At 39.4% G+C, this 27,282-nt stretch overlaps 1 protein-coding gene across 1 annotated transcript; it reads left to right on the top strand.

The window, feature by feature from the left end:
- Window positions 1–1,751: 1,751 nt before the first annotated feature.
- TMC3 (transmembrane channel like 3) lies at window positions 1,752–26,696 on the top strand. The gene is made up of 23 exons (XM_074880661.1): window positions 1,752–2,766; window positions 4,705–4,854; window positions 6,076–6,219; window positions 7,537–7,612; window positions 10,568–10,649; window positions 11,342–11,448; window positions 12,279–12,377; window positions 12,470–12,612; window positions 14,083–14,230; window positions 15,154–15,197; window positions 15,369–15,516; window positions 16,305–16,414; window positions 16,570–16,648; window positions 17,143–17,388; window positions 18,984–19,112; window positions 19,777–19,844; window positions 20,083–20,211; window positions 21,046–21,156; window positions 21,691–21,816; window positions 23,186–23,264; window positions 23,462–23,504; window positions 24,519–24,816; window positions 25,543–26,696. Exons 1-23 carry the CDS (start codon window positions 2,657–2,659, stop codon window positions 26,381–26,383), a joined length of 3,510 nt encoding a protein of 1,169 aa, XP_074736762.1. The 5' UTR covers window positions 1,752–2,656; the 3' UTR covers window positions 26,384–26,696.
- The last annotated feature ends 586 nt before the right edge of the window (window positions 26,697–27,282 follow it).

Below are 27,282 nucleotides of genomic sequence, written 5' to 3'. Positions count from 1 at the left end.
GAGTCTCTTGCTGCTCGTTGTGCTTTTAGTGTTTGGTAGTAACTTCAGATTATGTAGTGATTCCAGCACTGGCAGTATTAGAGCTATATAAATGTCAGGCTTAAATTGTCCCTTTGTTTTTTAGATGTTAGGCTTTATTCTAACAAATGAAAAACAAAATTAATCTTTCTTGTTGACATGTTAAGATATACTAGCAAATTAAATCCATGTAAATCATTAATGTTAGCATTTTAATGGTTTTGGTAGTGCTATATCACCATCATATTCAAGGACACTGCTTTATCTGTGAAATCTACTAATTTCTGGGAATGACCAATGATGTTAAGTCTTAATCTCTCCCGTGTGGTTCCTTCAAATGAAAACTAGGGCATCCAAAAGCCCAGGGAGAAGTGGGAAGTAGGAACAGTAAAACTGAGGGAGAAATAGCTGAGTTTCTCTCCTGTAGTTTTAGAGGTCTAGCTTCTATTCTCTGAGGGATTCAGGATGTTACTTTGTCAAAACCTATTTTCTGGGTGTAGGATAATTTTCCTTAGTGAGATGTCTATCTGCAACATGAGTTTAATGTTTCTGCACATAACTGGACAAGCAGGCAGCTAATGGACTTTAGTAGATTGGCCTGACTAAAGAGCACTTATTCTCATGAGCTAAAGCAGAAGAATCTGGCCCCCAATGCCATGCCACTGGCCAAGATGTAAAGGAACAATTACAACGAAGGAAATATATTTGAACTGACTTATTGTTGCTTTTAAATTATAAAATGGAACGCATATCTTGCAGCAGGTCAAAAAAAGTGGTGATCTGGGCGTGTTTGCAGTACACTCTGAGCATCAAAGCTTTAAGGGGCGTTTCTGGCACTCAGAATACTTCCTCTGTTTGTTTTTCCAGCTGGAAAGAGGTGATAAGCCTTTTAGTGGAGACGTGTTTCTGGGCTGATACCCGTTCCTTCTGGCTGTTTACTTTCACTTGATGAATGGTCTGACACACAGAGAGGGTAGTAGGATGCTGCTTCTGCCTGTGATCTAGGAGCCAAACAGGAAAACCTTTCCAAGGCTGGTGGATTTAAATATGGTACAGATAGTTTGATATGTCAAAGCTCTAACAGCCGCTATTTTACAGACTTCACTATGAAAAAATAATAAAATGCAGCACAGAAAAAGTAGAATTGATATGGTCCATCCTTCTTGGGAAGCTGGAAATTGGAGCCCAAACACTTTAGTCTCTATTGTGGCTAACAGAGGTGTGTACAAGAGATGCTCAGAATGGAGGTGGGACTAGCAAGTTCAACTCACAGAAAAGCCCATGCAGTAAGTAGAACATGCCTAAGTGGAGTTTCCATGAATGGTTTTTACTACGTTTAAAAGTTATGCATATGTGACAAAAGGGGGAGTGAAAGGAGTAGTGAAGAATACAGCTGCCTAGTTTTACTGAACTCTGAATAGGGGCATTAGAGGCATTTTGCTGGCATTTTGCTACCATTTTGGTGCTTTTCTGCCTTTCCTAATGGAACTCCCAAGATTTCTGGGGAGGTTTCAAACAAGATACACCTGGAGATCTGGGCTTTACTACTGGCTCCATTTTGGAATTGCGGAGTCGTCTTCATCTGGTCCTTCCACGTCATCTAAAAAGTGTGGAGTGAATTACACCAAATGGACTTTTTGAAAACTGTAAAACCACGCAAGACTATAAATAATGAGGTTTGTGACTACTTAGCCCTGTAGTTATTTAATTAAGTGTAGTACAATGGACAGAACCCTGATCATGGAAAAGTAAAATTTCTCAGCAAGTGGCAGTATTTTAGATTAACTCAGGGCAGAGGGAAAAAGCAGCCTGTGCTATTCTCTACAGGAAATGTAGCAGAGAGAACTTAATGTTCTTTCTTGTCAGAGGCTGCAAATAAAAGTTAACTACAACAGACCATGATTTATGTAAATGAAACCCTTGCTGCATTGTGCACAGAGCTATTAAGGAGAGAAAATACCAAGTTAGGAACAGGTGAAAACTCTCTGTAAACTCTTCCTTTCTCTCCCACATTCTCAGCATCAAATTATGGCCATATAAACTATTCATATCAAGTTTTCTTGGTCTGTTTTGCTCTGTTTTAATAATGTGACTGTGGTGGGTTGGCCTTGGCTGGATGCCAGGTGCCCACCAAAGCCGCTTTATCACTCCCGTCTTCAACTAGACAGGGGAGAGAGAATATAATGAAAGGCTCATGGGTGGAGATAAGGACAGGGAGATCACTCACCAATTACCGTGACAGACAAAAGAGACTCAAGTTAGGAAAAGTAACTTAATTTCTTGCCAATCAGAGTAGGGTAATGAGAAATAAAACAAATCTTAAAATACCTTTCCTCCACCCCTCCCTTCTACCCAGGGTCAACTTTAATCCTGATTTCTTCACCTTCTCCCCCCGAGCGGGGGAATGGAGGTTGCTGTCAGTTCATCACACATTGTCTCTGCTGCTCCTTCCTCCTCAGGGGGAGGACTCGTCACACTCTTTCCCTGCTCCTGCATGAAGTCCCTCCCATGGGAGACAGTCCTCCATGAACTTCTCCTTCCCATGGGCTGCAGCTCTCCGTGAACTGCTCCAGCGTGGGTCCCCCGTGGGGTCACAAGTCCTGCCAGTGAACCTGCTCCAGCGTGGGCTCCTCTCTCCATGGGTCCACAGGTCCTGCCAGGAGCCTGCTCCAGTGCAGGCTCCCCATGGGGTCACAGCCTGTTTTGGGCATCCACCTGCTCCAGTGTGGGGTCCCCCACAGGCTGCAGGTGGGTCTCTGTTCCACCGTGGACCCCCATGGGTGCAGGGCACAGCTGCCTCACCATGGGCTGCACCATGGGTGCAGGGGAATCTCTGCTCCAGCACCTGGAGCATCTCCTCTCCCTCTGCTTTACTCACCTTGAGGTCTGCAGAGTTTCTCTCACATATTCTCACTCCTTTCTCTGACTGTAATTGCTCTCCCAAAGTTGTTTCCTCCCCCCCCCACACACACCTTCCTTCTTAAATATGTTATCCCAGAGACGCTACCACCATTGCTGATGGGCTCGGCCCTGGCCAGCAGTGGGCCCATGTTGCAGCCACCTGGCATTGGCTCTATCAGACATGGGGGAAGCTTCTGGCAGCTTCTCATAGGAGCCACCCTTGTAGCCCCTCCGCTAACAAAACCTTGCCATGCAAACCCAATACAGTGACCCAGAATAACCACAACTTCTACGATGGAAAAAGGCACAGGAAATTCCCTTGACCATGTGTCAAGTTCTTCAGCTGCCCTGGTCCCAAAAAAACTTGGAACAGTCTATTCTGTCCCGACAGCCCAACACCAGTATCACAGAGGTGCTGACAGAGAGGTGGTGGTGGAGCTGACTGTAGGAACTGTGTCAGGGGACTCTCTATTATGAAAATACAACTGCTGGCAAGTACAGTACGTCACTTGCCCAGAAGTTAATCTTGGATTAAATGGATGGATAACTTTTTGAGTAGATGTAAACTGAGTGAAAACTAACGCTACTGTATTTTGGTTGTGAGACATCCAAAACTGAAAACTGGTGGTTTACTATCAGTTTTATCATGTACATGAATACTTTGAATGAATTAGGAAGTTCATGCCCATATGATGATAGTTAATGACTGTATAATACGTAAGCATCATATAATAGGCACTGGGTGCATCATTCCAGTGAAATGCAAAGACACTATCCTTTTTTAAGGACGAGAAATGAGGCCTGAAAGTGCAAGATTTTGCCCCAGGACATTCAGAAAGTGTGAGAGAGAGAGAATAGTTATTTAATATAGGGTTCTTGAGCTCACAGCACCAGTACATTTGTTGTCTTTTAAAGTGATTTTCTGTGTTAAATAAGCTTTTAGTAGCTATTAAATTAATTTCGTAATAAAATCAGTTAAGTAGTAGAGCTGAAGAAATGGGAAATGAGCATCAGATGGCAATGTTTCCCAGTAATTTAGCTCTAGGGATAACCATTATTATAATCAATAATCTAGGCAATGATTATTGTAAATGTTAAAGATTGTACAGTAATTAATGGACTTGAGCATAATTAAGATATCACAAGTATCAAGAAAAAGTGAATTACTTTGTAATCTGTACTTGTCTAAATAGTAGGTATTTTGATAGTTCCAAAAGAAAAGCCATAAATTTAACGAATGGAGGTCATGTGGAGAGGTTGGAGCTGGGGCCCAGGAAAGCAGCAGCCCCACATTCTGTCAGGGCTGTCCTCTGGGAGAGGATCTGGAAGTCCTGTGGGAGAATGATGCTTTATTTTTCCCTGCTAGTAAAGGCCAAAATGCAAACTTTACCCAAGGAAGAACATTCTCTCAAGCACATGAAGCAAAGATGTCAACAGTACATCCAGTGCATTCATTGGAAACATCACCCAGAGCAGGATGGTGCTTTGACGGAATACCTCATCCATGACAAGGGAAACTTGGCTTTGAATTAAGGCGCTCAGCTGACCCACCCTTGGACTCTGCTCCCCTATCTTGGTCCTGGGCATCTCTCTTAGAAGCGCCCTGGCAGGGGCTGCTGTGCACTGCCGCTTTAAGGCATGCAGGCACTGCCAGGCGGAGGTCCTCTCCACGCTGGAGCAGCAATCCTCTGCTCTGCAGGGCTCGCAGTCGCTCGCTGCTCTCTACTTAATAACATTTGGCTGCTTGTGAGACATCTGACCAGCAAGCTAAAGGCTTCCTTCTAGTGCAGCAGAGTTTCACCTGGTGCGGGCGGCAGCTGCCACCATGGCAGCAGCAACGGGCTCTCCTGCAGTAAAAACTGCCAAGTCCTGCAAAAAGTATCGAACGGTGAAGCGGCACGCTGGCATTTACACCTACCAGGAGCCACCCCACAGGTAAGAGACCCTCCTCTCCCCTGAAGTGTACATCTGACTTACCTAGCACAGAAGTGGGATCTTGTCTTTTCACTTTCATTTAGACAGTGCGGTAACATGGGAAGGAGTGTGAGAAAAATCACTCTTCTCTCTAGATGTATTTCAGACCTCTTTGGTTTTTTATTTTCACAGAAGTCATGTTTCATACTGCAACATAAACGCTGTACATAAAACAGTGTAACTCCAATGAGTTCAGGGTAGAGCAGGGTAAGAAATCTCTCTACTTTCACTGTGTAATTATTCGTTTCCCTTGAATGTCCCCTGTGACCAAGGTGACAGGACTGTGGACTGATGGATCAGTGGTCTGATGAAGTATGTCCTTTGAATGTTCTTACAAGGCATGGTTTAGGTTATGATTTACTTCTAAGTGATTAAAAGGTGATGCTTTTTCAGCAAAAATTGCAGGGAACTTTCCTAAAAATACATATCCATACAATTAGAAAAATTCCTAGCTGGTGGTTGTTATAGTACTTCAGATCTCTTCATTCAGGGGGAAACAGTCACCACAGATTTTTAGACCTAAGCCTCTGCAAGAATGAATATTGCTGCTGTTTCATATGCAATACCCTGTTTCAAACAGGGAATTGCGAGAGCTGCAGCTTAGCAAATGTGGTGACAGCATCAGAAAAGATGATTTAATAATCATCCACGGAAATCTGCATCAAAGCATGTGAATCTCTTTACAGGGACAAGTAATTCTTGGTGTGCAGGGTCCCACACTCCCATCCCTCTCAGCAGGGAACAGTGACTGCGAACTAAGCATCTGTTCCCCCCGTTCTAATGAGAAAATATTTTATCAGTATTACAATCAAAATAAAAGGCCAACACCACCTGGTGAATAAATGAATGTTAAGTGCTCTTGCTGGAAATATTTAGACAGCATTTTGTTCCAGAAAAATACATAAAGCGTCTTGCTAGCATGATGTACAAGCTGTGTGGCTGGAAATGCTTGGAGAGGAGAGACTGGGGTTTGTGGTGGGGCGTGGGGATAATTTATGACTGAGAAGCAAGTGGTGGGAATTCATCAACTTTAAAACAATAAGGTCATGCAAGTTCCTTAGCTCACTGCTGTTATGTTGCTCTAATAGGTTGGATCCTGTGCAAATCAATAGTTTGCTTGGGATCCGAATGGGAATAATTTGTCTTGTTTTCCCTCTTGTGGGGTGCGTGCTGGGTTGCCAGCAACTCGGACGATGATATTGGTGAAGAAAAGGCTGAGAGCCATGACCCAGAGCAGATCTTTCAGAACATCCAGTACCAGAAGGAGATTATGTCCAACATCCGCTGCCGGCCGTGGCCGATGAGGCAGAAGCTGAGGGCACTCAGGTAAAGGTGTTTGCATGAAAGCTTTCAGGCTCACTGACTGTGACAGTGCTTCCAGCCTCAGAAGTTTTTCAGTGTAAGCTAGAAGGGATTATGCACAGAAATGATTAAGAACTGCTAGGAAAGCACACCATGAGGATGATCTGACAAGATCTGACAGCTGGCTGAAGGCAGCAGCCTTGGGGTGGAAAGTCTGCAGGTGAAGTTGTCTCCTATGCATGCCTGTCACTGTACAGAAGAGAGAGCAAGAAATCACGCTTTGGCTATTAACTATTAAACCAGTGTGTTAGCTATTCAGCGGCCTAAGGAAAGGCTGTTGGTAATGCTCAGTAATACACTTTTAAGATAAATTGTTTCACTGTCCCAAAAAGGAAAACTAGTCTGCCATTTTCAAGGTAATTGCATGTGATGATTGCATGGTATGAGAACAGAAGCTGGTAATATCTTCAGGTAATGTATTGTAAATGGCAGTAAATACTGGACACTTGTAGGTTTAAAAGGCGTTCAGTGCAATAATAACATGCTTCACATTTTAAGATTGCAATTATTATATTAATAATTCCAAATTTACAATGAAAGAGTGGGTGCCTAACTCTTTGAGTCACCTGTCTAAATTGTGTCAGGTCTTTCACAGCGTGATCTGTTTGGGGCTCACTTTATTTTTCCTTTTCATCTGGCATCTTTCTCTTAAAACTCTATGATGCTAGGATGGTATTTTAGTGATAAGGAATCCCTACCAACGGTAGAGCCCTTTTGTAATCTTGGAAGCAAAGAGAGATTTTTCTCTCTTAGGCAAAGTCTGTGACTTGCTGCCTTCCTCCTCCTGTTGATAAGATTTTGGTGGTCCCCATCCACCTTCTGCTGAGCTCAGAGACTGCATGTGACCAGATGAATGTGCACCTATTTGCAGCTTACATGAGTGCTACGCAATATTTGCAGAAGAGGTGTGAGTATCCACATGAGATTAGCCTGGCTGTAATGGGAATATTTTTATTTTACTCATTTGAGTTGTGCCATTTTAAAAGAAAGACTTTGAATCAAAAGGATAGAGAAAACAAATGAGAGGGATAGAAAACTCTCCCTGCAGTCAAAGTTTTGAATACTCAGTTTTCTCAGACAAAATTCTCAGTCGTTTTAAAGTGTCGGTAAAAATCTCAATAGGAAAAGAAAAAAAACTTTGCCTGGATAAGGATTTTATGGCGAGACAGTCCATGATGGTATTTCAAAGCATTCGACAATTTCATTAGTTACTGCTTGTGCAGAATAAGGGGGTCCAAGTAGCAGCATCAGTGTAGAATGAATTTCCACCTTCTTGTGCAGACAGGCAAAGGAGATCGTGCTGAAGTATGAAGGGAGGCTCACTAGAACAAGAGGTTACCAAGCCGCTGGTGCAGAGGTATAGCTGCTTTTTCTTAAATCACAGCTCCTTTCCATACCAATAGTCATCTGTAGTTTTCATTTACAGAGACATATGTTTGCTATGCTATCCTGATCTCCAACTCAGGAACTCTGTAGAGGGAGGAAAAAGCAGTTAAAATATTTTTTTTTCTATTGTGAATGTAGTAATTACATTTTTGCAGACTAATTTGATGTGTTGGGGGATGGATGTCCTATTAACGCAGTATAAGCTTCCTTCTCAAATAATCTACAAATATTGATGCCTGCTAGAGGGGGGTGATGGGAATGGGATACCAACAACACGATACCAGTTTTCTCTGAAGAGCTATTTCACCAGACTCTGGGGCCACAGTTCAATAGTTTAGTATGAAAAATGTGTCTAGCTTTTAGTTTGGAAGAAAATCCTACAAAAGCCTATTGTAAATACATTGTTAAAGAAGGTTTTTGCTTGCATGATACTCAAAGAATTTGAATCTAATCTTAGCAAATCGACTTACACCACTGAAAATAGATTCTGGCCCTAATTTCTGGAAATTAATAACATGTAGGAAATTGTCCCTAATATGCAGCCAAGAAAGAAGAGATCTTTAGTCATCTAAGCAGTCAAGAACATTTTTGTCATCCTAATGAGTAGACTTTTAATGAATAACTTATCTTAATTCAAAAAGGCAGGCTTGTAACAGTAAAATAGAACACCATGCGTTTTATTCATGTGAACAAGTGAAAGGCTGCATATGTATCTGTCATCCTGTTATGTTGGCCCACAGCAAAGGTTAAAAATACTACTTTTCAAGGTAGGAAAGAGTCTTTTCTCCCTTGTTCTGCCTTTGCGTGTGTGGAAGTAATGCAGTGGAAGTAACAAATCCTGTTAAAATAAATATTGTTTTTTGCCTTTGACTTGAGTGGAACTAGGATGATACCTAGAGAAGTGCTAAGGGTCTGCAATACATGTTAGTAAATCAGAGATTGGACTCATTACTTGTTCATATTCCCCTTCCCACAAAAAAAATAGAGGCTTTTATCTTAGAGTTCACAATGAATAAAAGTTTGTATCTAATCTAATGGCTTCCATTGTGTGTATTTGCTTGAAGATATTCAGCACAGGTATATAATTTAGCAATTAATTAACACCACTCATTATGTGTAGGGGAACTGTATTCTTTTTTCCTAGCACAAATTAGGGAATATAGCCTTTACATCAAGGCTAAATTCAGCAAATGCAACAGAATGAGCTGCATTTTTTTTTTTTTAATTGGAAGGGCTTCATTTTCATGTATTTTCTCAGAAAATAGCATGGTGACCAAGGAGACAAAAATTGTAGCACAGCAAAACAAGCACTATGTCATCAAAATTAAGAACTCAAGGGTTGAACATGTGCTAAAATCAAAATGCAGCTGTAAGTTTATACATTTTTAAATAAGGTTTTTAAATTGGCAAAATACACACTATGCATAATTGGGCAATCCATTCATGCTGCTGTTTATGAAAATTCAAGTTAAAATACCTCTTGCTGTTTTGACACTGAAAGCATTTTCCTTTTCAGTTCAATTATTTTATATTTGCATTGTATATTTTTATATTTGCAATTAATGCCAGATGTCCATACTCTGGATTCTAAGAGTATAAATTATCTGTTCAGGTATGCAGTAGGCAGGAAAAGAGGTGATAGCTATCTAATTATAATTTTAAGAAATACTACTCCCACATGGACACCTTTGTATACTTTGTAAACCTGCAGTGCAACTGGCACAAGCTGCTTGATTCGTTTCTTTGCCTTGTGAACCCTGTTTTCAAATGAAAATAGCAATCCTAGCAATTCCCATGCAATTCACAGCATCTATAATTGCTTTGTTCAATTAAAATACTTCCCATTCATGCAATAAAATACCATACCAACATAAAAATTAATTAACTTTGGCCAAAGACATTGATGATATATTCAGTAATTAAAATGTTATTTATTCCTCTTTGGTTTTAGGAGATTAGATTACATGATATACTATTGACATTGCTGCTGCCTAAAATATAGAGGTTTTTTTAATATCAAGCTGTATTAAAAATACTTTATAATGCATAATATACAAATATTATTTTCCTGTTGATACTGTAAAATTGTAGCTCTAATTCAACAAATCAAAAACCACACTCAATTTTGCACGTGCAGATTTTGTTTCTTCTCCCACATGCATATTCACACCCCGCTGTGTGCAGATGCTTTTCTCTGACCATGCAAAAAATGGAAGTTGAATAAAGACTCAACAAAATATAACCACAGGTTTTCTGCATGTGTCAGCTGTAAGACGTGGAGCTGAGAATACAATAGTTGAATTTTCTACTGTTTAATACAAAAGCTTATTTTTCCCCTAAGAAAGTTTCCTCTAAGGCATTATGCTTCTCTTAAATTTGAAGTTAGTTGTCCATTTGTTTGTCCAGGAAAGCAAATTTATTATGTGTGGCATGGCAGAATTCCCTCATAAATTACTCAGAGGCTAGGTGTCCCGGCAATACCCAGCTTGGATGACTTCTGCTGCCCGGAGCCACTGCCTGGCCCTTTTCTGCAGTTCCTCCTCTCCACAGCCCCCAGCCACGGAGAAGGTGACAGGGAGCTGCACCTGTTGGCTTCCTTCTGTTGGTTCCTCATGGTCTTTACATGTAAAAGGTGTAGAGTGGTAGCTCCTGACTGTACCCTCAGAGGTGTATAAAGGATGCCCTCTCTCATCTTTGTTGGCATTTGGCCAAGGACTCCTTGTGCCCCCCACATTTTATGTGATTCTAAAACCCACCATGGTTTGCTTTGCCCACCTTACCCAGAGACATTCTCGAAAATCTTAGTAGTTAGTGTTTGTAATATTTCTTGTGATACAAGATGAAAGAGACATGAGCAAAATACTCTGCTTTTTTTTTTTTACATGCAGAAATGTCATATTTCTCATTTCTCTGTTTTTTTTCTCAGCTTTGGAGGAAGTTTATTCGACTTGCATATAATTTTGTGGTAATCTTTATTCCTTGGGAAATGAGAATAAAGAAAATCGAGAGTAAGTATAAAGATTTAATGGCATTGAACAGTAAAGCACTTGATAAAATGCTGTCTCAGGGTTTATTTTTTAATTTACTGTATTAAATAATATTTGGGAGAGAGTTAAATGCAAACTTTCAGCAGTGACATTTTTGTTTCAAACTTTGCTTTTTCTTCTTTTCCTGGTGTCTTAGACACCACACAGTTCTCAGTTATGGTCTTAGTGGGGGGTAACTTTGAAAAAGTTAAATTTGTCCCATTGTGATTCTGAAAATGCAGCAAGATTTGGTTATAGTTTATATACAGTCCATGGGGCATCATCCTCAGGCCAGCATCTCCAGATCTGCCCAGGGTTAAGTGTGGTTGTAACCTGCGTCCCCAGCCTTTGAGTCTTTGAATTGAATTAAAGCAGCCCTTAACATTACATCAGCAGTCAGGTCATACCTCGGTGCTTCGGTGGGGAAGGAAAATGGATGCATGATGTCACCCAGTTTAGCAGCTTGCGTAAATGCTGCTGGTAATCATGAGACTTCCCCAACAGAGTTTGCGTTGGAATTGTATTTTCCTCAATGACATGTTAATATTTTCTCTACTTTGCTGTGAATAAGAAAGGTTTTTCTTTTGTTTTATTATTCAAAAAATATTTCATGAATAAATTATATCAGCTTTTATAGACTGTGTAGCTCAGATAACTATTTTCTGTGGTTTAAGGTCATTTTGGGTCTGGTGTTGCCTCTTACTTCATCTTCTTGAGATGGCTATTTGGAATCAATATTGTACTTACTATAATGACAGGAGCATTTGTAGTCTTACCAGAGGTAAGAACACGTTGTTCATATTTACAGAAAAATGCTTACTGTTGCACTTTTCTTTCTGAATTAAACAAATGCCACACTTAAAGGCATACATCAATTTGAAATGTACAATTTCAAATGAATTATTTAAAATAAATTCCCCTATTAAGAGGTTTTATTCTGCCAAAGGATGAGATATTTTTGCTATTAGTGTTAGAGATTATATTTTGTCAACAGCGGTACTAATGCTTTTACAGAATGTGTTTGTATCCGATTACTAAAATGGAGAACCAAATCCTAAAAGCTGTAGGTGGTGTTGAGTACACTCAAGTACTCTGTTACACCAAATGACTCTGTTAGTGTCATTTACAGACAGAAAAACATAACCTTCCTCTGCAGACTCTGGATTATTGTCCATTAGAAATAATTTTCTAGAAGTTCTGAACAGAAGTTATTCACTTTGATCTTTTACTTTTTTAAGGAAAAGTAGATTTAATCTTGAAATACCATTTTGAGATCAAACACTGTCATCTTTAATTTAAAAAAGCTTAAATTAAAGCAAACATAACTTTTAAAGCTATTTTGTTAGAGGTTTCAGTTAATCTCTCTTTTAATTTCTCAGCCAGTTTGAAGATGTCTGCAGAGCACCAAATTTCCTCATAAGTAGACCACAGATAGCAAAAAATGAATGCAGGATTTCTCATGGAGTTTCTGGTTTAGGACGAGGAATGACCCAATACTCGCCGTCCTAATTGTATCATCTGGGCAGGCGGGCGGCTGTTGGTGGGTTCTGCTGTGCAGCCCCAGGTCCGACGGGCTTGCACAGCTCCCGACACCACCTCTCTTTTTCCCAGCTACTGGCCGGAGCCCCGTTCGGCAGCACAGTCAGCAAGACCATTCCCAAGGAGCATATTGCATCTGCTCAAGATCTGGACACCATCTGGTCACTAGGGGCAAGACTAAAACCACTCTTTATTGTTTTGCTATTGCTGTTCTGTTATAATCATTAGTTACTGCTCTTACTTATGGGCTCTGGTCTTTGCAGGGCTACCTCCAGTACTCTGTTTTGTTTTACGGTTACTACGGTCATGACAGGAAGATTGGGAAAGCTGGGTATCGGCTGCCTCTTGCCTACTTCCTCGTTGGAATGGCAGTGTTTGCTTACAGCTTCATCATTCTCTTAAAAAAGTAAGACCTCCAATTTATTGCTCTTCATAAGCCTGTGTGTTCAGGCAATAGTTAATGGTGTATTTATCCTATTTCTTCTGTATTTATTCTGCATAGTTCTATTACTCTGTTCAAGTCTGCTAATATCAGGGATGCAGACTGAGGCTAATTCTAGCTTGCTTTTTATCTTGCTATCATTTATCTTTGCTCTCTCTTCAGTTTCACAGTCTATAAAAGGAGGGCAGCACAGATGATATATGTGCTTTGTGTTTGTGTACCGTAAGGTCTGACACTCATGGAAGTCCTTTCTGTTCTCCTTTTTTCTGGTATAAATATTGCTATAGCAGAAATTTATATTTTAAGAGTAATGGTTTCAGCATTATTATTCCCATCTACTGAAATACAAATATACAAATTCCATCCTAGATGTAATATAATTTACATTGTTTCAGATGGTATGTGGCATTATGTTCAAATGTAAGCTTAATTTCTTTGCTGTTGAAGGGCCAGGAGTAGGAGTTACTTAGCAGAAAGAGAAAGGCTGCTAGTCTGACCATAAATCTAGGAATGGGCAATGCTTGGAGAAGCGGCAAGGTCACTCTATCCTCTCCTGATTTGCTTTCTCTTCCCTTCTGGATACCTATTTATCCAGCGCAGTGCCATCCAGGGACATTTTTAGCACTGCCTGTAATAACTCTGTTTTGAAGCTGAACCTTCCCTTACCATTTATTTTTATTCTACCTGCTGGTTTGTGCCAAGGGTCACTGATGGGTTTGAAACCGATGTACAAATCTGCAGTTTCTGGATATGATTAGCTCTTCTCCTTCTGACTTAGCTCACTGACTCTTTGTTTAGCTGCTTACAGTTCCTCTTTTAACGTTGTCCTTTTGGATGCCCTTTTTTTCATAAGCTATTAACCTTCATTTCATTTCATTTCTTACACTTTGCGATATTCTGCCATTTTGCCTATCTGAGATGAGTAAGTGGGGGTTTGTTTCTTTTTCCCGAGGTCTGTAAAATGGCACTGGGTTTCTCTTTGACAATAACATATATTTTGAGGGTGAAAACAATACAGAAAACAAACAGATCTTGTGTATGATCCCTAGTTTTGCCAAACTAGCATGTAATCACAGTAATAGAGATCTTAGTGATGGTATCTTATAGCTGGATCCTACCTGGAGATTGTAGAACTGAAATATGTTTAAGTCCACAGCTCTAGTGAGATTTACTTCCTTTATTTGTCAGCTATAAAGAATGTAAATATTAAAATGGCCTTCCACAGTGAGTCACTTCTGCACTAGAACAAAAGTGAAGTTCATGCTCTGAACCTCACCCTGTTTTATTTTCTTCAGAAAGCTGCCAACAATGGCACTAATTGCTGCAAATTTTTCACAGTTCTAAAGGCACAGACATCTGAAAACTATGAACCAAACCAGTGATTTCCTTCATTAACTGCATTAACAACAGTCGAATATTTGTTATTTTTTACAGAATGGCAAAGAACTCAAGAATGAGTTTAGCAAGTGCCTCTGATGAAAATTACACTTTCTGTTGGAGACTGTTCTGTGCTTGGGACTACTTAATAGGAAACCCTGAGGCTGCAGAGAGCAAAGCTGCTGCCATAGTTAATAGCATTAGGGTGAGCAACTGACCTTCAAATTATTTAGAGCTGATTTGTTTGTTAATCTCTAAACTATATGTCTTTCCTCTCATTCCCTTGCATTTCCTGTTGGGTTTTGGTATTCATTTACAGATCTCTTTGCCTAGGGTAGGGTTAGTATCGCTTCTCTGTGTGGTATTGCAGGCACATCATACTTGCTGATGCTGTCATTCTGTCCCAGGAAGGCTATTGTGTTCTTCTTCCCAAGAGTTTTATTTCATGCCACTGTATATGTGACAAGTTAGATAACTGGAAACAAATTTGCTTGTGATGCAATTTCATCGAGTAATAGAATCAAATTCATGTTAACAACATGAAAATACTCATTTATTTAATCTCTCCATAACAAAATAGTCTAAGGACATCTTACAGCTCTCTCAATATTAGAAAATTGCTTTAAATACAGATGTTTTCCTTTTAGAATTTAAGAACAGATGTGGTTTTCATCAAAAGGAATTTATTTCTCAAAGTTGGTGTATTCTCATTAAGTCATTGAACAAAATCACTTCAAATTGTGTCAAGGATAAATTAATAAGCTATGATATTTAGCTATTACAAGGATAACATTTGACAGTTCTGTATTATATTACTGACACATGAATTCTATAGGCACATCCTGCAAAAAGATCTGGCAGTGTAAATCTCCGGTTGTACCCCATTGAACACGCGTGACTGAAAGTGCACAAGTATTTGACAACTGTGTATTTGTTTCTCAGAAATCTCCTTCGCTATTTAAGCTTACTTATCACTCCTAAAAAGCTATGCAGGGCAGAGAAGTATTTATCTACTTGCACTTCCATGATGTGAAGTTTTTTATTAGTATACTTGATAACTTCTGCGAAAGATATGTGCATTATTTTTGCTGAACGTTATTAAAATGGTAATGCTGTGTTTCTTTCCAGGAAGCTATATTGGAAGAGCAGGAAAAGAAGAAAAGCAAAAACTTGTATGTATATAAGATCAGAGATACTTTCCAAAGCACTGTTTCAATGCAGATAGCAGTGCTAATCTGCTTGTCTCGTACTTCTAAAAATCATGTTAGAAAAGACCCCTGGTTTCATAAGGCAACCTACTGTATTGGCTGTGTCCTTTTTTTTTTTTTTTTTTTCCCCCCCAGGGCGGTGACTATAAGCTTAAGAATTATTGCAAACATCCTTGTGCTTCTCTCGCTTGCTGGAAGTATTTACATCATATACTTTGTCGTGGATCGATCCCAAAGGTTAGAGCGCACCAAAAAGGAATTGACTCTTTGGGAAAAAAATGAGGTACACTGTCTTTATGCCACCTCTGTGTTAGAAGTAGGATTATTGTCTCAGGGCTCTGTGTAGCAACAGTGTGCACTGAGGTGTAAATTGAAAAAGATTATCCAGGAGAAATGAGGAACAAGAGGGCAGAGTGGTGATTACCCGGATCTGTCTTCGCACACTTGCTCCCTCTGCTCTGCAGCGAGGTGTTAGCAGAGGTGAAGTGGGCAGGGGGATGCTGCAGGTCCTCCTTTCACAGAGGCTGCAGTTCTAGCTGGCCCCTATTTTGTGAGGACAAAGCACAGACTCTCCTGTCACTTACAAATCTACTCTTGCACCTGTGACTGAGCTGAGCAAATACTGGGCCAACAGACCAGACAGGAATCAGCTTTGACAATAATTATTGATTTCAGCTGGGGGATACTGAATGTTCTGTGAATACTTCTGTTCAGAGGAATGAGTGGATACTGAGAGTAGGAAGTGAGTAGGTATGGAGAAGCTACTCATCCATTTCAGAGGAGGATGCTGGCTTCATATTTCCCATTTATTAAGTTTTTATTTTAATTAATAAAGTAGTAACTTTAAAGCTATAACATCTGAAGTAAAGACTCCTGAGTGGTATTCCAGATCTATAATTTTGGATCGTAACTACTGTTATTACTAATGTCAATAATAACTTTTTAAAGTATCTCCTCCAAGAAAAGCAATCCCCAAAGCATGTACATCAGCAGTATTTTAATCAGCACTCAAGGTACTACAGAAAATCTACATGAAAAGCTACCAAAATGCTGTGTCTTTCTGTTCTGTAGGTAAGCGTAGTTGTGTCACTGATTACAATGATTGCGCCCTCTGCTTTTGAACTTGTGGCAGCTCTGGAGATGTATCACCCAAGGACTACTCTTCGCTTCCAGCTTGCCAGGTATGGGCATTATACAGTGTAGAAAATATGTGGGAAGAAAGGGTGAAAGAGGAGAGATGTGGTGATATGTTTTAATCCAGCCAAACCAGAGGATGTATGAGAAGGCAATGGGATAATGATGCCAATAACCCATGTATTATTCTTGTTGTTTTCAGGGTTCTTGTTCTATACCTGGGAAACCTCTACAGTTTAATCATTGCTCTCCTGGATAAAGTGGACAGTATGAGTGTCACTGTAAGTTTAACTTGATGTTTTCTGATGTGTAACACTAGTAGACTTTATAGATAGAATTCCATTTACTGTGATATATATGAAGACAGATGAAAATTTGTTTGCGATTGATTAAAACATATTACAGTTTCATAGGATTGTAAAGTTAAGTTTAGTTTGTAATGTGCATTTAAAACAGCTTGTAGTTTTTTAGGATAACCAGATACATTTGATTGCTGATGTAACACAATAAATAGATTTCTGTGCATTACTTAACTATTAAAAAAAGAAAAAAAGCCATCACTTTAGGGCAAATATTTCCACCTACCTAAAATCAGCTTTCAGTACTGCCCGTACAAGTTTTATCTGACTCCATACGTTGACAGCCACTTAAGTCACCTAACTGCTGCTTGAAAATACACGAAGATATGCCTCTAAGTGTATATGTTGTAGAAGGTACAGACATCTGCATGTATGTACAGTTGAAAAAGTAGCTTTCAGGACATTTATCATTTCAGGACTCTGACATTAACAACAATGCAAGTAATTCTACCGCCTTCTTAGCAACCAAAACTCTTTCTAAAGACGACAATTTATCTACAACTATTCCTGATGTACAAATGAAGAGAAACGGCGTTGTCGCATTGGAAGAGAGTCGCACTCAAGGCATGACAGTCTCTGACTCACTGGTTAACAAAACAGTTTCCTTTAACTATAACACCCAGAACCCACAGGACCAGTGCTGGGAGACATATGTTGGTCAAGTACGTAATTGTTTTACTACGTCATCAACTTATTCCTAAACCATGTTTGACAAAAAAATAAAATCATGTTGTGCTGTGTTCAATTTTAGAGCTTTTCTTTGTATAAATTCCAGAATTTAGCTAATGATTGTGTAGAAAGAGTAAAGACTACGCAAAGTGATATGGCCCAGATACAAGCTTTGTTTTTTGTTCAGTATGTACAATGTGTTTAGTGTTGTACAAATGTTCTTTTGCCAGGCTTCGGTCTCTGTCTCCAGCTCTGCACAGGCAGATCTCTACAGATGGTGACACAGATCCTATTTAAAAGGATATATCCTTTTAAACTGATACAGAGAAACAAGACTATAAAAATGTATAAGCAGTAACATGCACCCTGTGCAGATTCAGATTGCTGCCTGGATAGATGGGGATGCAGACCCAAGCCAAGCATGAGATTTGCACTTGGTCATTTGTGCAATATCTCTGAAGTCTCTATTCGTTCTGCCTCAGTAAATTGCTAGAGAATCCAGTGTTCTTCACTACTTCGGAGAGAAAGAGGACAAGAACAAAAGGTTTCAAAATACTGTCAGTTTGTAGGAATGGATCCAGCTGGGTGGCAGCACCATCTGTGTATGTTCCCACAGTTAGGTTGCAAAAAATCTGCAGATTTAATGTAATACCTTTTGCTTCCCTCCATGTGAAGCGTACTTCATTTGTGGCATTTACTTTGAGTGACTAGCAGTGGCACTAAAACATACAGAGAAATTTTAACCACCCAAAATTCAAAAGACATTATTTGATCCCAACGTACTTTGGTCTCTGTCAGTGTTGCACTTATGTCCAGGCCATTAGATTAAGAATGATGCTAGAGTTCCTCTGACTTGCTGATGTCCTTGTTCCAGAGTGAGCAATATTAAAGGTCTTATTTGATTATCTGGAGCAAAAGACTCCTTCTAGGTTTATTAGCCTGACTTTTGTTCTTGTATGCCCCTCTCCCCATTGCACAGTCATTAGGAAATTTTTAGAATCGTTGTCCATGGGTTTTTCTGATTGATTGTTTTTTCCCCAGAATAGGCTAGAGATGTTTGGAATTCAATCCTTTCTATTTAATTGTATGGTTTTAAAACTCAATTAAATATAGAATAACCCCATTCATTTGTAAGCACTAAACAGCTCTCTTATGGGTTGATGATCCTACTGCCATTGGGTTTTGGTTTTGAATGAGTAACAAGCATTTCTCATTGCGAAGCACTTAGCAAGTATGTATTACAACAGTCAGTATAATAAAGAATTGGGTATAATAGAAAAACCAGTCCGTTTCAGTTTATCTAGATAAATTTTCAGAACAGTCATTAAAAAGAAAGCTTGAAGCCATCATGACCAGAGTTTTATTGCTGCAAATAGAAGGCACACTGGAAACTTCATTATATTTGTTTAAAACAAAGTAAGGGAAATGTTAAACAGGAAAAGCCTAAAAGGAAATTATTTATATATTCAAATCATATTTTATCAGGATACTAAGCTTGAGCTAAAATAAAAGTACAAATGCAAAAGAGCCATATGCAGTCCATTTGCTTCCACAATGACTCAATATGTGTGAACAATATGTATTTCAGGAGATGCTAAAGCTTTCAATTATCGACATGATTTTCACAGTTGCAAGCATCCTGCTAATTGATTTTTTCCGTGGATTGTGTGTCCGATATTTAAGTGATTGCTGGTGCTGGGATCTAGAAAGCAAGTTTGTAAGTACAGTCTTTATTTTATCAAACTAAGATACTGAAGATGGGTAGGCTCCTTCCCTTAGTATTGAACGTCCTTAAAGCTTTTCAACAGATAAATAATTTCTTGGTAGCACACATCTGTAACAGCACAGCTCACACTGAGTTTAAATTAGAGGGCCCAGGGCAAATACTGAGACTGGATGTTTTTCTCAAGCCTAGTCCCAGTGCCTTGGTGCCAAAAACTTTGTCTTTCCCAAAATGAGATTATGGAGCAGTCCCAGAGACAAAGGGCATGCAGTTTCTCCCTACATCCTCTTTCCTGTAGCTGTAGTATCTATCCATAATGTAGATAGTGGTCCAAGAAACAATAACCAAAAGCATATAGCCCTTTAAGACAATTACAGTGAGTAATATTTTGATAGCAAGAAGCTGTTGGCATGAAAGGCTGAGGACTGTCCTTTGTCCTTAACTAAAGAAGTGAAGTAAACTAGAGAGGAATTCGTTTATTTAATTCCCTGCTGTAGAGTAGGTTTTACTGTGTTCCCACCGCCTGCTGAAAGTTGGTATTTGATCTGGATGTTTCAGGCTATGTGCTGTCTGCAAACTGATTCAGTCAAATGCTTCTAATAAATGTTCTGAAAAAAGATTAAGACAAGATATTCATCCTACACTGTGTTTCTTGTAGCCAGAATACGGAGAATTTAAAATTGCAGAGAACGTACTACATTTAGTCTACAACCAAGGAATGATCTGGTATGTAGTCCAGAAGTGATTTTTCTTGTCCTTTGTTGGCTGATTACTAAGTCAATCTGATTATTTCCAATGAAACCTATTCAAGTAAGATATAGGTAATACAGTCTTTTATACTTTATTATAATGAGGGATCATCTGTTGATAGTGAGCTGTTGTTTACCTGTTTTTACCCCATGTTCTTTTGCTATTAAAATTGCTTCTGGCAACACTGAGCACTGACATGATACTATTTTTCCAGGATGGGAGCTTTCTTTTCACCGTGCTTACCAGCATTCAATGTTCTCAAGTTGATTGGACTCATGTACCTGAGGAGCTGGGCTGTGTTAACGTGTAATGTACCACATCAGCAGGTTTTCAGAGCATCTCGGTTAGTCAAAATAAGAACAAAAGATAAAGAACAAATCAAATGCAGACAATGGAAATGTCCTCTGTGCATAGGAACAAAATGGCAGGAGATTTTAGCTCTGAAAGTTGACAATCAAATTTGATAGTAATACTGATAGCAGAGGACTGTGAAAAAAACATAGTTACTGAGAAACTGGAGGGTTTGTAAAGCCAGGGTAGTTAAAAGATATTCAAGAACTGAAAAATATGTCAGGGAATATTCCTAGACCCATATATGTGGCCTAACATAAATGCTTTATTTCCACACAGGTCTGACCGAGCACACTAACCTGCATGTATGTGTTAACTGTTGCAGGTCCTATTTCTTGATGTTTCTTTCTTTGAAAGCTGTGAAGAATCTGCTTTTGTCTGCCACATCGCACAACAGATTTCCCCATTTTTCTTTTATCATGATGAATATCTTAATTGTTTACTCAAAAAGGAAATAATTTAGGGCATCTTTCATTCTTAAGAATCAGTTATTTCCAATATGTTTTGAAGATGAATCAACTTCTGCCACTGTTCTTTTTGTCCCCCAACACAAGTGGGTAGTAAGGTCAGTTTTTACAGAAGGGTGCTATAAACCGTTCTCTGGCTGCAGCAGTGGTATCTGGAAAGCAGTGCAAATAGGATTTTCATCATTAAGAGTCTGTTTAAACGGGCTCTGTTCAGACTTTCTAATCATAGCAGAATGATTTTGATCTTTCAGAAATTTAGATCTTGAACTTGTTAGGTAGATGCAGACTTGCACCTTTTATGTTGCCTCTGTTTTTCTCTCTGATTAGTATAATCTGAAACATGTTATGCCTTCTTGCAGATCAAATAATTTCTACTTGGCCATGCTGCTGTTCATGTTGTTCTTATGCATGTTACCAACAATTTTTGCTATTGCCCGATATAAGCCATCTTTAAGCTGTGGTCCCTTCAGGTAAGTTATAATGGACTACTGAAAATTGCAAAGATTTTATTTCACCCTCTCAAAATAAATTAATCATATTCAGTAATACCCAAATTACTGATTAAAAACAAAAAAGGAATTTATAGACAGGACAGTTTTTCTGCTGCCAATGTTTTCCAGTTCAAGATTTGATTAGATGAATATGTCAATGTTCTGAGTGAGGCTCAATGTTTTGCTTCATATACGTGGTTCAGTTATTTTATGTTTACATAATGTAATGTGCCGCCAACCATCTAGCACACATCACCATCTTGTGTCTCAATTCAAGCACTCTCCAAGACAATGCGTTTATGCTTTTGAAAAATTTGTTAAAAAGCAAATAATGAACAAGTTGCTTTTATCTTCTTTTTTTATCTTTGTTTTTTTTTTCTTTTTCCTTTCATTATACTGTTCCAAAGTAGTTTTGGCTGAAACTCCTTGTTTATTCAGTGTCAACACTGCTTAACAAATTGATGTACCTAGAATTTCTGACAACTTAATTTTACTTTTTTTTTCCTCTTGTAGTGGACAAGAAAAAATATATGATATTGTTTCTGAAACAATTCAAAATGATTTTCCCACATGGTTCAACACAGTGATTACTTACATCAGCAGTCCTGTGGTTGTTCTCCCTGCACTACTACTTTTATTGTAAGTACTTTGTTTTTCACAGGCAGGTTAAGTTGATTGTATTAATACTGGCCTTATCTCTGGAGAGTCAAATATTGATACTGAGGAACAAACACTGCATTATTGTAATTTTATTAAGCACATCTGAAAAAAAAAAAAAAGCCATCTTATTGAATATATGATATTTGGATCAGACAGGAACGACAGTACGTTAAAAAGACTGTCATCACATTTTCAAAAGGAATTTCTTGTTCTGGGATACCATGTTAAAGCAAGTTCACTATATTGTGTCAAGGCTTGCAGTGCTGTTTGTTCCAGAAGGTTTTAAGATACTTCTTCCCTCTCAAGAGCTCCTCGAAAATTAATTTTCCATTTCCTCATGGTCATTAGTTCAGTTCATGACTCTGAACAGGGCTCAGTCTGTCATTTAAAGAAGCTACCCAGTCATCTTGATTTCTGACAAGATAAATCAATTATGAAGGTCTGTTCTTACGTGTTAATGTAATATAACTTGCTGCAGACTTTCCAGAGGAAGTCCTTTCTTACTCTAGTTTCTAAATAATTGTTCACAGCTGGGAATTAATATCTACTTTGAGCTGTTTGAAATTCACTTTGCTCTATGAAGGATCATTTGTTTTGCATGTACCTTTGTATCATTTTTTTACCTGGAAACTACAGATGAATGCAGTTTGTCCCACCAGTGGGCTTTTCAGACAAATCAAAAAGACTGAAGCAATACTTCCTATTTGTAATCTTTTCCTCTAAGGTCCCAGCCACGTAAATTTGAACATATTTATGAATTTAAATAGATGTATTGACTGCTTCACACTGACGGCTAAGCACATATGTAAATGTTTGTGCTGTGAAGTCTAGCTATCAGACTTTACTTCATCTGAAAGCCACTGTAATCCATTATATCAGGCCACATCTGATCCTGGCTTGTGTAAACAAGGTGTTATTCCAGTCAACAAAATTGGATTGGTATGAATTTGCAAACTCAGCTGTAATTCTGGTGTCTCTGTTCTGTAACCTAGGACTAGGGAAAAAAAAAAAAGAAAAAAAAAAAAGACGAGAAAGCATTTATCAAAATTTCATTTTGAGCATGTCCAGAATTTAGCAAAAATAAGCCAAAAATGCACAGAGGGTTACATGCACAATGAGAAGAACTGCAAAAAAACACAGGCGCAATTAGAACGGCTGGTAAATCTGTTTTCAGTGTCACTTTCTTTCAGGTATGTTTGCTTGAAAGAAGGCTCTGATCCGTTATCACAAAGGAAATGCTACAAAGCAGCAACTGAACCTCTATATCATTTTGATGACCTATAAACCCTCAAAGAGAAAACTGTCAAGAATGTTTGATGTGACTCATAACCACCTTTTTCACTTCTAGCATGCTAATCTATTACCTGCAAAGTATTGCAAGATCATTAAAATTCACCAACAATCAACTGAGAATGAAGATTCAAACAGTGAGTACAGTTCAAAGCACTTTTACATGCGATTTGGTGGGTCTTCAGGAAAGTACTAGCCTAATTAAATCTCTAAAGTTACTTTCAGTGTTTCACGATGTAAAACCAATCCTGTATTTATCCTCCTTACGTAGCAGTGAGTTTACTCTCTAATCCATAATAATCTACCGCTTCTCATTCCTCTGAATGTATTCTAGGAAAGAAGTGAAGATAAGAAAAAGGTGGTTCAGATGGCAGTAGGTAAGTTGGTGAGCTTTAGAAATGCCACTATTAGTAAAGCATTTAGATGCAAAAATGTTTTGATTTCTCATACATATAGGAAAGTTCAATTTAATTTTTTAAAAATTGTATTTCTTGTAGAGTCCTCCTTTTAGATGGCTTTTGAGCTCAACTTGACTTAATCTTGGCAGTACTGAAAGACGTGTAGTTTATACCTAAACTCTGCTGGGATCTTTGGACTGGCTATTTTCCTGCTTTTACTACCAACAGGGCAGAACCTGGGAGGCATCTCTGATTCAAATCCTGTCAGACCTTGTGAAAATTCAGAGGCTAATAAGCAGAAGAGGGGGAAGGGAATATGCCCCCTGTTCTTTGATCTGAGTGAGTTCTCAGATTCTAGCAATGAGAAATCACAGAAAGGATGCCCTCCTTCTAGTACCTCCCAGTGAAAGGAACAATTAAAAATTTGCCAAGCCAAAGAGAAGACATGATTCAGTAGCCTTATAGATAGGTCGTAATGCTACTGTGACCCCCTTATAGCTCTCCAGCAGACACATAAACAGTGAAACACCTGATGTATAACAATATAGTGATCAGAAGTTAAAATTAGGGGCAATGAGGTATAGTTGGGTTTTCTTTCTTACAGAAACCAAATTCAGCTTTTGGCTGTGACCAGCACAGTCACTGGAACCTGTTTGCTGAATTTGGCCACTTTCATATTGGTAGTGGTGTACATGGTGAACTAAAATGGGGCTCTTGAAAACAGACATTGGCTTGTTGCCCATTTTGGAATCTTACGGTGCAATGTCCAGTGTTTCTCCTGTGTTCCCCAATAGTACACCTGCCGTGTACCATAGTATGCCGATCCACCCCTTCATCACCATCTCTCCCAGCGGGACACCAGTTTCCCTCTTCTGAACGCAGCGGGGTTCTGTTAGCATCGGATCCCCTGGGTGAATTTGAGGCACTGTATTTACACAGCAGCTTCTAAATTTAGAGGCCTGGACAGTTCCTGTAATAATTTCCGTTTTCTAGCCAGAATCCAAAATCTGGATGGGAATGACAAGAGACCAGAGCATGAAAGTGATATTATCAGCCAGGAGTCTTCTGTTCGCTCCTCAACTCCCCGAAAGAATGGCAGTGTCTTGAATTTTGAATCTCCCGTGAGCAAAGGCACCAGAATACAAACCATTTCCCAGTCTGTGCCCCAAACTGTGCCTTCAACTGATGTTGCAAGACCTACGAATGCAACTCCCACAACTTCAACCTCTTTAACGCCGGCTCCCTCAGTGTTAAGCGTACAGAAACCAAGAAACGATCATATCTCAAACAGGCAAGACTGCTTTGGTTTTGAAATGGCATTTATTCCAGCAGCTCCATGACATACCTGTGTTTATTTACAAAATAGCTGTGTATTCAGACTGTCTGGAGCAGTAAAGCAGCTGAGGAATTTTTTTAAGGCAGATTCATTCATGGGGTACTGTTCAGATTGCTGGTGACACCACCTCCTTAACTCTTCTGATGGAGATGGGATTATAAAACTTTTGAAATTATGTAGTTGATGGAGTTCACACACACCTCAAGCAAAGGTAAATACTCAGCTTTCCCTCAGGCATATAACTAAAATAGTTTGTGCAGGATACTATTTCCATGAACAAGACAAACACAGTAAGAGTGAAGGAACTCTGTTCAGAACACCTGTGCAGGTTTACTTGTAGGAGAACAAGTTTTGGACATCAGCAGACTGATGCTTTAAGCTACCTGTTGGTTTTTTTCCAAGTGGTCAGATAAAGAGCATTTTTAAACAGTTCTCAGAATAGTAAGAAAGCAGAATGGGAATGTAACTTGAGAGGTCAATTGTCTTCTGCCTTTTCCCAAGGAAAAACAAATACCTCTCCTAATTTCTAGGGTATGTTTCTCAAACTGGTCCTAAAAATTTGGAACAATGGAAATTGCAATCTCCACCCTTACAATCTAGTATTTGACTTCCAGAGCAATTAATTGTATTAATAGAAAAGTGTGTATCTCAATATTTCCTTCCTTTTTTTCCTTCCTAAAGGTACCCAAGTGTTGTGCATGGGAGTGCAAGTGAGCTTTGTAAAACAAAGCCCTACACACCAGTGACTTTCAAAAAGCACACTGAAGATGTTCATTCTGAGCCTCTCTTCAGAAAAGGCATTCGGCAGGTAAATCCGGATGCCCTTGGGGCCGGTGCTCCTGTTTTTGTGGGACGTAGACCATATGCTACCAGGTATTTTATTGTTAATGAAAATGAGACCCGCAAAAAATCTCTCCGTTCTACCTCCCGACTCCAAAGGCACTTGAGAAAGGATGAATCAGGAGACATTATTGAGTTGTATCCACACAATGTCAGAAGATACGTGATTCGAACACCACACCAGAGGTATTCCCCTCATCCCAGTGAAGATGAGGAGGATGAAGAGGAACTCAGGAGAGAATTCATGAACAGATCGCACCGCCCTCGCTCACTGTCTGATCTTCGCCCAGCACCGCGATTTTACATTGGGGAACGTGCTGATGGCCACATTCTTATGAGCAAGGATCTAGCCAGAGTGCATTACAAATCCTGGGATGATGGTTTTGAGCTAGACCTGGACAGGCCTCCATATGCTTACAAGAAAGTGCACCTGAACTACCCTGAGCCACGTGTGAAACCAAAATCAAAGCAAAAGCTGGAGCAATCTCTAACAGAATCTGATTCCATTTCCATTGAATCCAGCAGTGATCCACAGAACAGCAGCAATGACCAGTATATCCAGGTTATTCATAGCAAGGAAAAGTATCCAAAACCTGGGACAAAACTCATCAAAAAGAAATCAAAAAACAGCATTGATCTAAATATGTCTGAGCCTAATGAACTGGTATGCTCAAATGTCTGAACAAGTGCCCCAACCTTTTTGTGTTTTGAACAGGTGTACGTGCATGTGTTGTACTTGCTGTTTGAGGTCTATCGGAATAACTAAATCATAGTCGTTGCAACAATAGTGTATGCAGCCACTCGAGGTGGGAAAAGCATAGTTAGCCTTGTGTTTTACTGTTAACTGTACCTTGCTTTAATATGAGAACTGATACGTTGCAAAATTTGGAAGAGAAAATTATTCCAATTTATTGCTTTAATGTAAAAAAATCCCACATACTGGGAAATAAAAAGCTATGTACTGGGGGCACTTCAATTAAACCAGTGCAAATATATGGCAGATGAGGCTCTCTTTGACACAGTCACAGCTCGAGATGTTTCCAGTGAATAAATTAAGCAGGTAATCAGCTTCCTACAAATAAGAGTTGCTATTTACAGTATAATTTATGTCATCCTGATGTGCTTAGTTTGAATATGGCACAGCTCAAACAAATCAGTAGGTTAATTACAGAGAACAGGCAGTTTCTTTACAGCGTACTGCATGGGCAACAGTTACTGATCGTAGCAGTGCACGCCAGCCTTCTCGATGAAATCCTAGATTCTCTGGCAATTTTCTGGTGAGACTCCTCAGCCCTGCCTGATAAAACTTCTCTGTGGAAAACTTTCTATACAAAACCTTTTAAAAAAAAAAAACTTGGTTCCTTACTCCTCATTTAATTCCACCCTGGTTTTCACTCATCTCTTTAGATGCGCCGGGATAAAAGAGCCATTGCCCTTTAGCCAGAGCTGCGCTGCCCCTTCCAGCCGGTCCCGCCGGGCCGGGCCGCTAAGGGCCACCAAGGGCTGGGAGTGGGCCAGCGGGGTGGCCCCATCTTCAGGGAGGAGAACGGCGAAGGCTCCGCCCGCGCCCCGCCGGTTCTG

Source organism: Strix uralensis, chromosome 11 (assembly GCF_047716275.1).
Source record: "Strix uralensis isolate ZFMK-TIS-50842 chromosome 11, bStrUra1, whole genome shotgun sequence".
Lineage (NCBI taxonomy): Eukaryota > Metazoa > Chordata > Aves > Strigiformes > Strigidae > Strix > Strix uralensis.
This window is presented reverse-complemented; position numbering and strand designations above follow the sequence as displayed.